The 12,015-nt window shown below is 36.0% G+C and overlaps 1 protein-coding gene across 2 annotated transcripts in view; it reads right to left on the bottom strand.

Moving 5' to 3' along the window:
* The window catches only part of LOC700258 (cyclin-Y-like protein 2), a 65,848-nt gene that overhangs the window by 30,036 nt on the left and 23,797 nt on the right, over window positions 1-12,015 (bottom strand). Inside the window, exons 2-4 of one of the 2 annotated variants that reach the window (XM_001095265.5) lie at window positions 11,584-11,658; window positions 9,587-9,621; window positions 2,789-2,889 (exon numbers count right to left, since the gene is read on the bottom strand). In XM_001095265.5, coding sequence (XP_001095265.1) covers window positions 2,789-2,889; window positions 9,587-9,621; window positions 11,584-11,658 — 211 coding nt within the window. Of the gene's footprint in view, window positions 1-2,788; window positions 2,890-9,586; window positions 9,622-11,581; window positions 11,659-12,015 lie in introns of those variants that run through there. The other variant, XR_013398021.1, reaches the window with a different exon arrangement.

Raw genomic sequence — 12,015 nt, 5'->3', positions numbered from 1 at the left:
CCCACAAAACCTTTCATTCTATGCAATTTACTTTATGCATTTATTTATTTTTTGACCCAGAGTCTCACTCTGTTACCCAGACTGGAGTGTAGTGGCGCAATCTTGGCTTACTAAAACTTCCACCTCCCAGGTAAAAGCGATTCTCATGCCTCAGCCTCCCAAGTAGTTGGAACTACAGGTTTGTGCCACTACGCCCAGCTAATTTTTCTATTTTTAGTAGGGACAGGGTCTTGCCATTGATGGCCAGGTTGGTCTCAAACTCCTGGCCTCAAGTGATTCACCTGCCTCGGAACTCCCAAAGTGCTAGGATTACAGGCATGAGCCACCGCACACAGCCTCATGCAGTTTACATCTACGCGTCCATATGTTTAAGCCATTTAGTAGCAGTGTTTTCTTTTTTAAGATGTTAGGCCCTGCATTTTAGTTTAGTTCACTATCTCCTACCACCCATTTTTAATTATTTCCCTAAAAATACATAATGAAAGTGCTTTATAACAAATAAAATTATTTGAAATCACTTTTGCATAATTATTAAAAAATATATTAGTAAACATAAGCACACAGGAAATCAATGACAGGTGCAGTGATCCTAAAATGAGCCATGCTGACAAGGCAGTGTAACAGGACACAGTGTAATATGAATGGCAGGTACCTTCAATTATTTTAACTGAAATATTTATGAACAGATACACCTCTTCAGATATATGTAACTGTATTCCTAAGTTACTCACAGATGCTGCATATCACAAAACAAGAGGTTCTCTTACATATGTTATGTGCTTCCATTTACCCTCAGCATCTAGAATGAGGCTCAAAATAACTGAGGGAAGGCAAATTTCAATTTTAATAATAGGTCTATATAATATTAGCACTTTTTAAAAAGCCTGTAATGTTAGCATTTAAGATGGATACGTCTATAGTGCTTTAAGTAGTTTTCATCTCTAAAATAATTTTAAAATCACAGAATTTGAAGTTACATGCTGGAAAGGACCAATGACCTTACATGACATTTAATCCAGCACTCATTTTACAGATCAGGGAAACAAACCTTAAAACTGACTTGCCCAAGGTCCCACCAAATAGGAGGAGTTTCTCGTCCTAAACTCAAATTAAGCTGTGGCTCTCAAACTTTGCTGCACATTAAAATCAACTGAGGAGATTTGCTGCGTCATTTTCAACATAAGACTTTTCAATTTAATTAATTAGCATTGGGTAGGACTTTGGGCATCAGGGTTGTTAAAAATTTATCTGGTGATTTCAAAGTGCAGCAAAGTTTGGAATGATTGAGTTGGAGTGAAAATCAGAATCTTTTTGTCTTCACATTTTATTTCATTAAGGTGATCTTCCGTCTCTGATATCCTTTCTTCTGCTTGATCAATTCGGCTATTGATACATACACATGTTTCATGAAGTTCTCATGCTGTGTTTTTCAGCTCCATCAGGTCATTCATGTTCTTCTCTAAACTCTTTATTCTAGTTAGCAGTTTCTGTATCCTTTTATCAAGCTGCTTAGCATCCTTGCATTGGGTTGGAACATGCTCCTTTAGCTTGGAGGAGCTAGTTATCACCCACCTTCTGAGGTCTACTTCTGTCAATTTGTCAAACTCATTCTCCATCCAGTTTTGTTCCCTTGCTGGTGAGGAGTTGCGATCCTTTGGAGTAGAAGAGGCATTCTGGTTTTGGACATTTTCAGCATTGTTGTGTGGTTTTTTGTCTCATCTTCATAGATTTATCTACCTTTGATCGCTGTTGTTGATGACCTTTTGATGTTGATGGGGTTTTTGCATTGTTGTCCTTTGTGCTGATGTTGATGCTACTGCTTTCTGTTTGCTAGTTTTCCTTCTAACATTCAGGGGCCTCTTCTGCAGGTCTGCTGGAGTTTGCTGGAGGTCCACTCCAGACTGTTTGCCTGGGTATCACCAGTGGAGGCTGCAGAACAGCAAAGATTGCTGCCTGTTCCTTCTTCTGGAAGCTTCGTTCCAGAGGGGCACCTGCCAAATGCCAGCTCTCCTGTATGAGGTGTCTGTCGACCCCTGCTGGGAGATGACTCCAAGTCAGGAGTCAGCTGCCATTTTTAATTAAAGTAAAAGTTACTGACAATTGAATTAGCTAAAAATGCTAGAGCATTTGAAATAAAATAGTTTGTAAGCTAGTTATGTTTATAGAATGAAAAGTAAAATTAAAGACAAAGACATTAATATGCTAAATTAGTACTTTCCAAACTGTGTTCTAAAAATCAACACTCATAATCCAAGGAGGTGATAATGATGTACACTCCAAACCCAGTGGAGCTGGTGGTGGTGTTGGTTGTTGTTCCTTTTTAAAAAAACTTCATCTCAGGGTGCTCTCAAAGCACATCTTCGTGGCCCATGAAGTTCTCATGCACAATGGGAGAAAATGAAATGCAGATACACTGTGGTGCCAGAAGAGAAAAAGCTGTTCCTTCTGTCAAGACTAATGTCCAAAGTAGTACACATTGATTTAGGCCGGCAATGCACTGAAAAATCAATAACGGTAACCTATCCTTCTCATTGTGTTCAACATTGTCTTAAGGCATAAAGGCATCAAATAAATAGCTACACTTTTTCTGGGATTGCTTATGTGCTGATTTTTCCTTCCACCATGATGTCTAAGATTAAAAGAGAAATTGATACTTAATATTTAGAATCTGGATATCAATATACAATTGACTCCAATTTCTTAAAATGACTGCTGAAGAGGACAACAAAATGGCTGAAATAATTTTTGAATAAAGGAGTCCGTCCCTTGGCATTAATGTTGTACTCACGATTTTAGTGTCATTGTAAGATGAGGTTGGCTGGCTGTGCTGTCATCAAGGAATATTGTCGAACATGAACTGTATTGTTGAGTAAAACGCTCAGTAGATACCTGAAAGGGAAGGGAAGTGTAAGTTAAACTTATCAAAGTATACTTTTTCATTGGTTAAAATGTCAAATTTTTCAAAGCACTAGGATATTTCTTACACTCCATGAACTGCCTGAGTGTGGTATCATATGCACTCTACAGAATACCCACTGGAGGCTCTTTACTGCCACAGATGATGTTTGAGATATGGGTTACAAAATGCTACCCTTAATATGGTACCTATCATCAAACCTAACAAGGATTTTATGAATTGCCTTTATAAATAATGAGAAAAGTTTAAAATAAGATTTCATTTTTTATAGTGACCTAAAACAGCTGAGAATTTTTATTTCTGTTATTTATTTACTACAGTAAAATGTAATGTATTAAATAATATTGGTATAGGACCATTTTACTGCAATGAATACAAGACTAATGCGTTTACTAAGTTACTAATCCTAAATGTATTATTTCAGGCAATATTGTGACAAAACAAGTGTTTCAGATTCAGAGGCTCTGTGTACCAGAGCTGCTAGGCCACCAACAAGTGAGGAAGACATAGGTTTCTTTAGTCCTGTTTTCTTATGTGGAGGATAAAAAAAAATTTAACTTTCATTTCATGTTTAAATAAGACTGCCATGACATGACTCAAATGAGACCCTCAGAGAATACTTTCCATTCATTTCAAAACTTGATTAATTTTATTCTATAAATCATTTGACCTGCACCTAGGCATTTTCCTGCTGTACCCCTGTTCTCTGCCTGGAATAATGCTTTTCTCTTTCCTTGTTCCAGCAAGCTTGACTCCATATACCCTCTTGGATCTCTTTGCCAGTAGCCTCACCAAAACATGTTTTCTTGTACACTAACTGGTTACAAGATACTAATTCTAGCAGAGTATTGCCCTCATGAGAAAGTACACCTCTCCATAAGAATAAAGGAGAGCCCTAACTGTTCCTACCTCCAGCTGCTCAGCATAAAGTGTTGAATAAATCAAAAAGTTCAAGTGTTTGACAAATTAATTCAGTTATAATTTGGAAGGTAAGTCTTACTACATTTAATTACAGCACAAACACTACTAACACTTTACTGTTTATAGGTATTATTTAAGGTAGTCACAAAATAGAAACAAATCTAACTTCAATCAGCATAAATCACAGCGTATGAAATTTTACAATCTTTAACAAGAAATGGAAGGGTTTACTTAGTAGTTTTAAGGTTTAATGACAAAAACTAGAAAATAATCATACCTCATATTTTAGTAAGTCAAAACCAAAGTCTGACCATCAAAGGTCCAGTACCTGTTGGATGCCAATGCCCAACCACTGACTTCTTCCACTGTACCTGCTGCCTCTCATTTTAACCCATTAAAAATACTAAAGCTGTTTTCCTTGTAGAGGTCTTTCACCTCCTTGCTTAGGTATATTCCTAAGCCGGTGCTGTTTTTGTTGTTGTTGTTGTTGTTGTTTGTTGTCTGTTTGTCTTTTTTGGCAGCTATTATAAAGGGGTGGAATTCTTGGTTTAATGCTCAGCTTCATCACTGTTGGGGTATAACAGAGCCACTGATTTGTGTACATTCACTTTATATTCTGAAACTTTTCTGAATTCATTTTTCAGTTATAGGAGTTTTTTGGAGGAGTCTTTAGGGTTTTCTAGGTATATGATCATATCATCGGCAAACAGTGACAGTCTGACTTCCTATTTACTGATCTGGATGGCCGTTATTTCTTTCTCTTGTGTGATTGCTCTGGCTAGGTCTTTCAGTACTATATTGAATAGGAGCGGTGATAGTGGGCATCCTTGTCTTGTTCCAGTTCTCAGGGGGAATGCTTTCAACATTTTGCCATTCAATATTATGTTGGCTGTGGATCTGTAATGGATGGCTTTTATTACATTGAGGTATGTCCCTTGTATGCTAATTTTGCTGAGGGTTTTAATCATAAAAGGATGCTGGATTTTGTCAAATGTTTTTTCTGCATCTATTGAAATGATCACGTGATTTTTGTTTTGAATTCTGTTTCTGTGGTGTATCACATTTATTGACTTGCATATGTTAAACCATCCCTGCATCCCTGGTATGAAACTCGCTTGATCATGGCGGATTATCTTTTTGATATGCCATTGGGAACTGCAAAACATTGCTGAATGAAATTATGGATGACACAAAAAAATGGAAAGACATCCATGCTCATGAATGGGTAGAATCAATATTGTGAAAATGATCATCTGCCAAAAGCAATCTACAAATTCAATGCAATTCGTATCAAAATACCATCATCATTTTTCACAGAACTAAAAAAAAAATTCTAAAATATGGTACCAAACAAGACCCCACATAGCCAAAACAAAACTAAGCAAAAACAACAAAACTAGAGCCATCACATTATCTAACTTCGAACTATAAGATAAGGCCATTGTCATCAAAACAGCATGGTACTGGTATAAAAATACACACACACACCAATGCAACAGAATAGAAAACCCAGAAATAAACTGAAATACCTACAGCCAGCTTAACTTCAACAAAGCCAACTAAAATGAAGTGAAGAACGTAAACCCTATTCAACAAATGGTGCCAGCATAATTGGCAAAGCCATGTGCAGGAGAATAAAACCGGATCCTCAACTCTCACCTTATACAAAAATCAACTCAAGATGGATCAAGGACATAAATCTACAGTGTGAAACCATAAAAATTGTAGAAGATAATATGAGAAAAACCTTCTAGACATTGGCTTAGGCAAAGACTTCATAACCAAGAACCCAAAAGCAAATGCAACAAAAACAAAGATAAACAGGTGAGACTTAACTAAAGAGCTTCTGCACAGGAAAAGGAACAATCAGCAGAGTAAACAGACAACCTGCAGAATGAAAGAGAAAATCTTCACAATCTATACATCTGACAAAGGACTAATATATAGAATCTACAAGGAACTCAAACAGATGGGCAACAGAGAAAACAAACAATCCCATCAAAAAGTGGGCTAAAGCGATAAATACACAATTCTCAAAAGAAGATATACCACTGGCCAAAAAACATATGAAAAAATGCTCAACATCACTAATGATCAGGAAAATGAAAATCAAAACCACAATGCCTTACCACCTTATTCCTGCAAGAATGGCCATAATAAAAAAATCAAAAAATAATAGATGTTGGTATGTATGCAGAGAAAAGAAAACACTTCCCTACAATGCTGGTAAAAATGGAAACTAGTACAACCACTATGGAAAGCAGTGTGGAGACTCCTTAAAACACTAAAAGTAGAACTACCATTCAATCCAGCAATCCCACTACTGGGTATCTACCCAGAGGAAAAGAAGTCATTATACAAAACAGATACTTGCACATGTATGTTTGCAGCAGCACAATTTGCAATTATAAAAATACGGAACCAGCCCAAATGCCCATCAATCAACAAGTGGATTAAGAAATACCACTCAGCCATAATAAGGAATAAATCAATGGCATTCCCAGCAACCTGGATGGAATCAGAGACTATTATTCTAAGTGAAGTAACTCAGGAATGGAAAATTAAAGATCATATGTTGTCATTCATATGTAGGAGCTAAGCTATGAGGATGCAAAGGCATAGAATGATACAATGGACTTTGGGGACACAGGGAAAAGGGTGCGGGGGGGTGAGGGATAAAAGACTACAAATTGGGTTCAGTGGATACTGCTCAAGTGACTGGTACACCGAAATCTCACAAATCACCACTAAAGAATTTACTCATGTAACCAAATACCACCTGTTTCCCCCAAAACCTATGGAAATAAAAGTATATAAATAAATAAACTATGGCATTCTTCCCAGCAAATATAAAATAAAATGAAAACTCAAGTTTAGGTTTTCCTCTCTCCTTTTTGGCAGGACAAAGTTTAGATATGTTTTTAAATAATAACTTCTTTCTTTTTCTGAGACAAGGTCTCCCTTTGTTGCCCAGGCTGGAGTGCAGTGGTGAAATTATAGTTAACTACAGCCTCAAACTCCTGATCTCAAGTGATCCTCTGCCTCAGCCTCCTGAGTAGGTAAAACTAAAGGCACATGCCACCATGCCTGGCTAATTTGTTATTTAACCTTTTTGTAGAGATGAGCTCTTGCTATGTTGACCAGGCTAAAAATAAACAAATTTTAATTCACTTAAATATTTCTAACACTTTGGACATTCATGAAAACAGCTCCATCTATGTTGTGAGGTAATGGGATAATATGGCAGCGTAAGTTTGAATAAAAATATTAAACAACACCTTAGGACAAAAGTATAATATGCTAATTATAGATACATCACTAAAGAATTGTCTGGGTAAATACCATTAATTATATTGAAATTAAACTTTGATTCACATGTAAATATAGGTCCTAAATTTGGATTAAATATGATAGATTGACCACAAATTTATTTCCTCTGCCTCTGGAAGTCTCGTTAGTCATACATAACATACTAGTTACAAACAGGATCAGGACAGAAGGTTGACAGAGATGATTTTTAATAAATGCGGGGACATAAAAAGTACATAAAGGAGTGGTACATAACACAGAAGCACAACTTTGGTCCCTACAGAAAGTGACTGGAAGAGAAGCAAGCCAGTTTGTCTTGCAGAACTAAAGGCAGGCTGTGAACTTAGAGGCAAATGGAACTTTGGAAGGTAGGGTAAAATGTAAAACAAAAGCCAGCAAGGTCAGAAAATCTGTGGTTAGAGCCCCAAGTCCACCTGTCTTCCCATCTGATAAGAAACTTAGATGTGTGTTCTCTGGATATACCAAACCTGAGAATTTCTAGGTTCAGAAATACCATGGCTTAAACCTGAGATATAAAGAAAACGGTACACCAAAAATAGAACTCCAACTTGCTTCCCTAACTCTGCTTTTGGAAAGCAAGTAGACATTCTTTTACTTCCCAGGCAGAAAATTGGGAGATCCTTTCTCAGAAGAAACTGAACTGGATCAAGTAAAGATCCCCAGATAATACACTGAAGTCCCACAAATGAAAAGTTAGTTTGGCTTCCAAAACCTCACACTGAGTGCCACCAGTTAACAGAAGTCCTGCTTTCAAATAAAACCAGGGAACACCACACATTGGAAGGAAGCCTCCAACAAGAGAGATCAAAACAACAGAAAAAAGGAATTCATGGACCAGTCAAAATCAGGAACAAAACTTAAAAAAAAAAAAAAATCTAAAACCACTGTGAGAAAAAGATAAAAAATTCAATAGAAATATTACAGTAAAAAGTCACAGAAGCTGAAAAAAAAATCAAAATGGAAAAGTTAAAAACCAATGCAGGTATACTGTTCTAAGCAACCTAGCATCTGAATAACAAGACTGTCAGAAAAAAAGGAACAGAGAAAATACAAAAATTCTCAAGAAGAGAGTCCTCTTGAGACTCTCTTCTTAGTAGCCTCAATAAAATGAAAAGATTCCTACCAAGCTGTTATGAAATTTCAGATCTCAGTGAGAGAGACGCTTCTAAAAAGCTTCCACAGATACATAAAATCTGGTTATAAATAATGTATCTCACAATGGCAATAGAGTCAAGAACAACACTGTAATGACAGCACAATTGCAAAATATCTTCAGAACCATAAAGTTTAGATTTAACCTAGAAGTTTACTCTATATCAAAAAGGAGGGGTTTTAAGATTGGCCAGATCCCTAAACATCTCTGCCCAGGAAAATGTGCTCAAGTACAACTAGAAAGGATAACAGGACAGCAGGAAACAGAATCTAGGACTCAGGTGATCCCACATAAGATGGCAGCTATGTGAGATCCCAAAAGACTTTAAAGAGCTAGCACAGAAAAGCAGACATTGAGCATATCTAGGGAAAGCCATTGTATATTGAACTAGGATGACAAAATGCCAAAGAAAGTTGACCCCATCCTTGGCAAAAAATAAAAAAAAAAAAAAAAAAAAGGAACAGATGTGTTTTAGCAGATGGAAAGTATCTTCAAAAGGCATGGGATAAATGCTACAACACTTGGGGGAAAAACAGCTGTCAGAAAACAGGCAAACTAATATAGTCAGAAAATTAGCTTCATGCTAAAAAAAAAAAATGGATGTGAAAGCAAACAGACCAACCAGGGGCTACTTATTGCATTTGGCTGGGTAAAGTAACATAGACTAGGGAAAAATAGATGATCCAGAAAAAGTGCAGAAATGCTCAGATTTCAGAACTGTTTCAGAGAAAGAATGAAGGACATATAATGCAGAGGCACAGTGAAAACACCATATGACTTAGCAGTGAATAATATTTGTATAGTCATAATCATGTAAATATTACTGATTTAATTTAAAAGTGTGCTACAGTTGGAAGAAACAGAGGGAGAAAAATAAGGTCACGGTGTAGTGAGGAAGGTATGCTTTCACCTGCTACAACAAAGTCAATAGACAGTGCTGATAGCTATTCTATTTTTGTTATTTGTTATTCTGTATTTGTTATTTTGTTATTTATTAGCTATTCTATTTTGTTATTTGATTAAAAATATGATTAAATATTTAAGGCAGATCTTTATACCACAACTAGACTACTGAAATTTAACTTAAACGTCAGAAATTCTTAAAAGGTGGACACACTAAGCTGAAGAATTCTCTGGATATTTTTGATACTTAGGAAAATATAAAAAGAGGTCCATGCTATCACCACTGGGGTCCCCATTATAATTCAAGAGAGACATTTTTATATCAAACTATCAATTTCTTAACTTTTTGACTGTTTACGTACATGCTTTGTATAGTTGCTTTTTCTTTTTTCTTGTACTAAGAATGAAAAAAAAAAGGTCACTTCTGACACAAATACCGTAAAATAAGAGTAGTAGTTAATGTCTTACTAATTACTCCTAAATGAGGAAAAATTCCATTTTAAAAAATTACTTTCAAAAATTTATATTTAAATTATCTGGTATGAGAAATCTCATAAAGTAAAATATAATAACTTAGTTTTACTTTTTGACCTAGTTCACTTTTTGTTTCCATTACATACAAACGAAAGAACCCTTATATACAAAAGAAAAGAACAAAAAAAAAACGAGGCCAGATTAAGAAGTTAGTTAATAAAAAAGTTTAACTGTTGCATATATGAGCCATAAGTATTTTCTCATTCTGCATTTACACAAAGCTTACTTTATTTACCAGAATCTAAGAGTTAACATCTCTAAGAACTACTTTCTGGCCAGGCACCTATCTCCAGATGCAGCAGAATCCCTGTAAGCATCTTGAACCACACTTAATGGTCATCTACTAATATGTCACTAAAAACAAAACAACTGGAAAGTAACCTGTCTTAAATTTAAATTTTAAAATGACTATACAAACCTGATTGGACATGGTGTCTGCACCACAAAAAATCATTTTTTCTAAAAAAGAAAAAAAAAAAAAAAAAGGCCAGCATAATAAAAGCTCCAAGAGGACTTGGGCCATGCTTTGTTTCCTACATTGCCTCCACCTTTGATGGTGGAAGGGCCTTGCAGGCAAACATTCCTACCACTGAAGAGTGAGAGACATGGAATACCTTTTGTTTTACCTCTTCCATGCTCTCCATGTGGGAGAAGCCTACAGCTCTGGAAGGAACTGGGAAAAACAACTCTGATATGGTTTGGATATTTTTCCCCCTCCAAATCTCATGTTAAAATGTGACCCTTAATGTTGGAGACAGGGCCTAGTGGGAGGTGTTTGGGTAATGGCAGTGGATTCCTTACGAATGGCTTGGTGCCATCCCCATGGTAATAAGCAAATTCTCATTCTGGTAGTTTAAGAGTATGGTACCTTCCCTCTACCTGCCTCTCCCTCCCTTTCTCACCATGTGGAACCACCTGCTTCCCCTTCGCCTTCTATCATGATTGTAAGCTTGCTGAGGATCTCACCAGAAGCAGATGTTGAAGCCAAGCTTGTACAGCCTGAAGATCTGAGCCAATTAAACCTCATTTGTTATAAATTACCCAGCCTTATGTACCTCTTTTATAATAATGCAAAAATGAAGACATATTCTAACCAGAAATAACGGACTCAAGACAGGCAAAGTTTACTCAAATTACAAAAAGAAAGGTTACAAACTCCCATATTTTACTGTGCTACATTACTTCTCATATTATTATAGATCCTCACTTGTATTCTTGTTGCTTAAATCAACTGGAAAACTTGGCTGTGTATGGCTTTTTGGCAAACAAACGAGGATTTGTTAAGGAATTAAGGAAATAAGCAGAAGTAGGGCATGTTTAAATTTACATTACATCAGATGAAAAGCTTAATAACTTAAAAGTTTCAAGAAGCATAAACTTGGATGTGATAAACGCATGTGATCAGGGGACTGTGCAAGAGGAGGCCAAAATCACAGATTTAATCTCTGGTGATGAACAACTATGGTTTTTTTATTTGTTTAAATGGAAACCAAGCTGAAGCCTGAGTTCCATCTTTAAAATGTACTCTTTGGAGCAAGGGAAAAGGTGTAAAAAATTATAAATAAAGATAAATCTATGACTCCTCCACATGACAAATTGTGTTGATAAAAAGATGGCAAAATGTATAAACAAAAAGTTTATATGATTTCACTAACACAGTAACAACTAAAAAAAGCATATCACATATTAAAATAAGACAAGTGAATATGTGGAAAGTTGAAAAAATTAAACCAATGTGAGTTTCTAAATACTTTCTATAATACATCTGATCAAACGACAAGAGTTTTGACTCTTTTTCTTGGCAGAAAAAACAATGTTGTCTCACCATCTGTTTGAGATTTTCTCAGGAATATTGTGCTTGCCTTTGGATGGTCAGAAGAGTTGGACTCCAAAGGTATATCTATAGAGGGAGAGAAGAAAAGAAGATGTGATCATTATAAAAATTTATCAACTCATTTATTTGACTGCCACATTTAAGCTATTTCACTACCTCTACTAACGAATGTATAGACATAAGATGAAGCCAGGCAAGATGGCACATGCCTGTAGTCCCAGCTACTCAGAAGGCTGAGATGAGAATATCCCTTGAGCCCAGGTCAGGAATTTGAGGCCAGCATGAGTGACATAGTGAGACCTTCCTTTATTTAAAAAAATGTAAATTTGCCTTTAAATTGTGTAAAATCAACTGCATACAATAAAACAAGATGGTAGTATGTTTTAAAAGACAGGTCTATTTTATAGGCAAAATATAAGATGT

The sequence above is a fragment of the Macaca mulatta genome, chromosome 9, assembly GCF_049350105.2.
Source record: "Macaca mulatta isolate MMU2019108-1 chromosome 9, T2T-MMU8v2.0, whole genome shotgun sequence".
Lineage (NCBI taxonomy): Eukaryota > Metazoa > Chordata > Mammalia > Primates > Cercopithecidae > Macaca > Macaca mulatta.
This window is presented reverse-complemented; position numbering and strand designations above follow the sequence as displayed.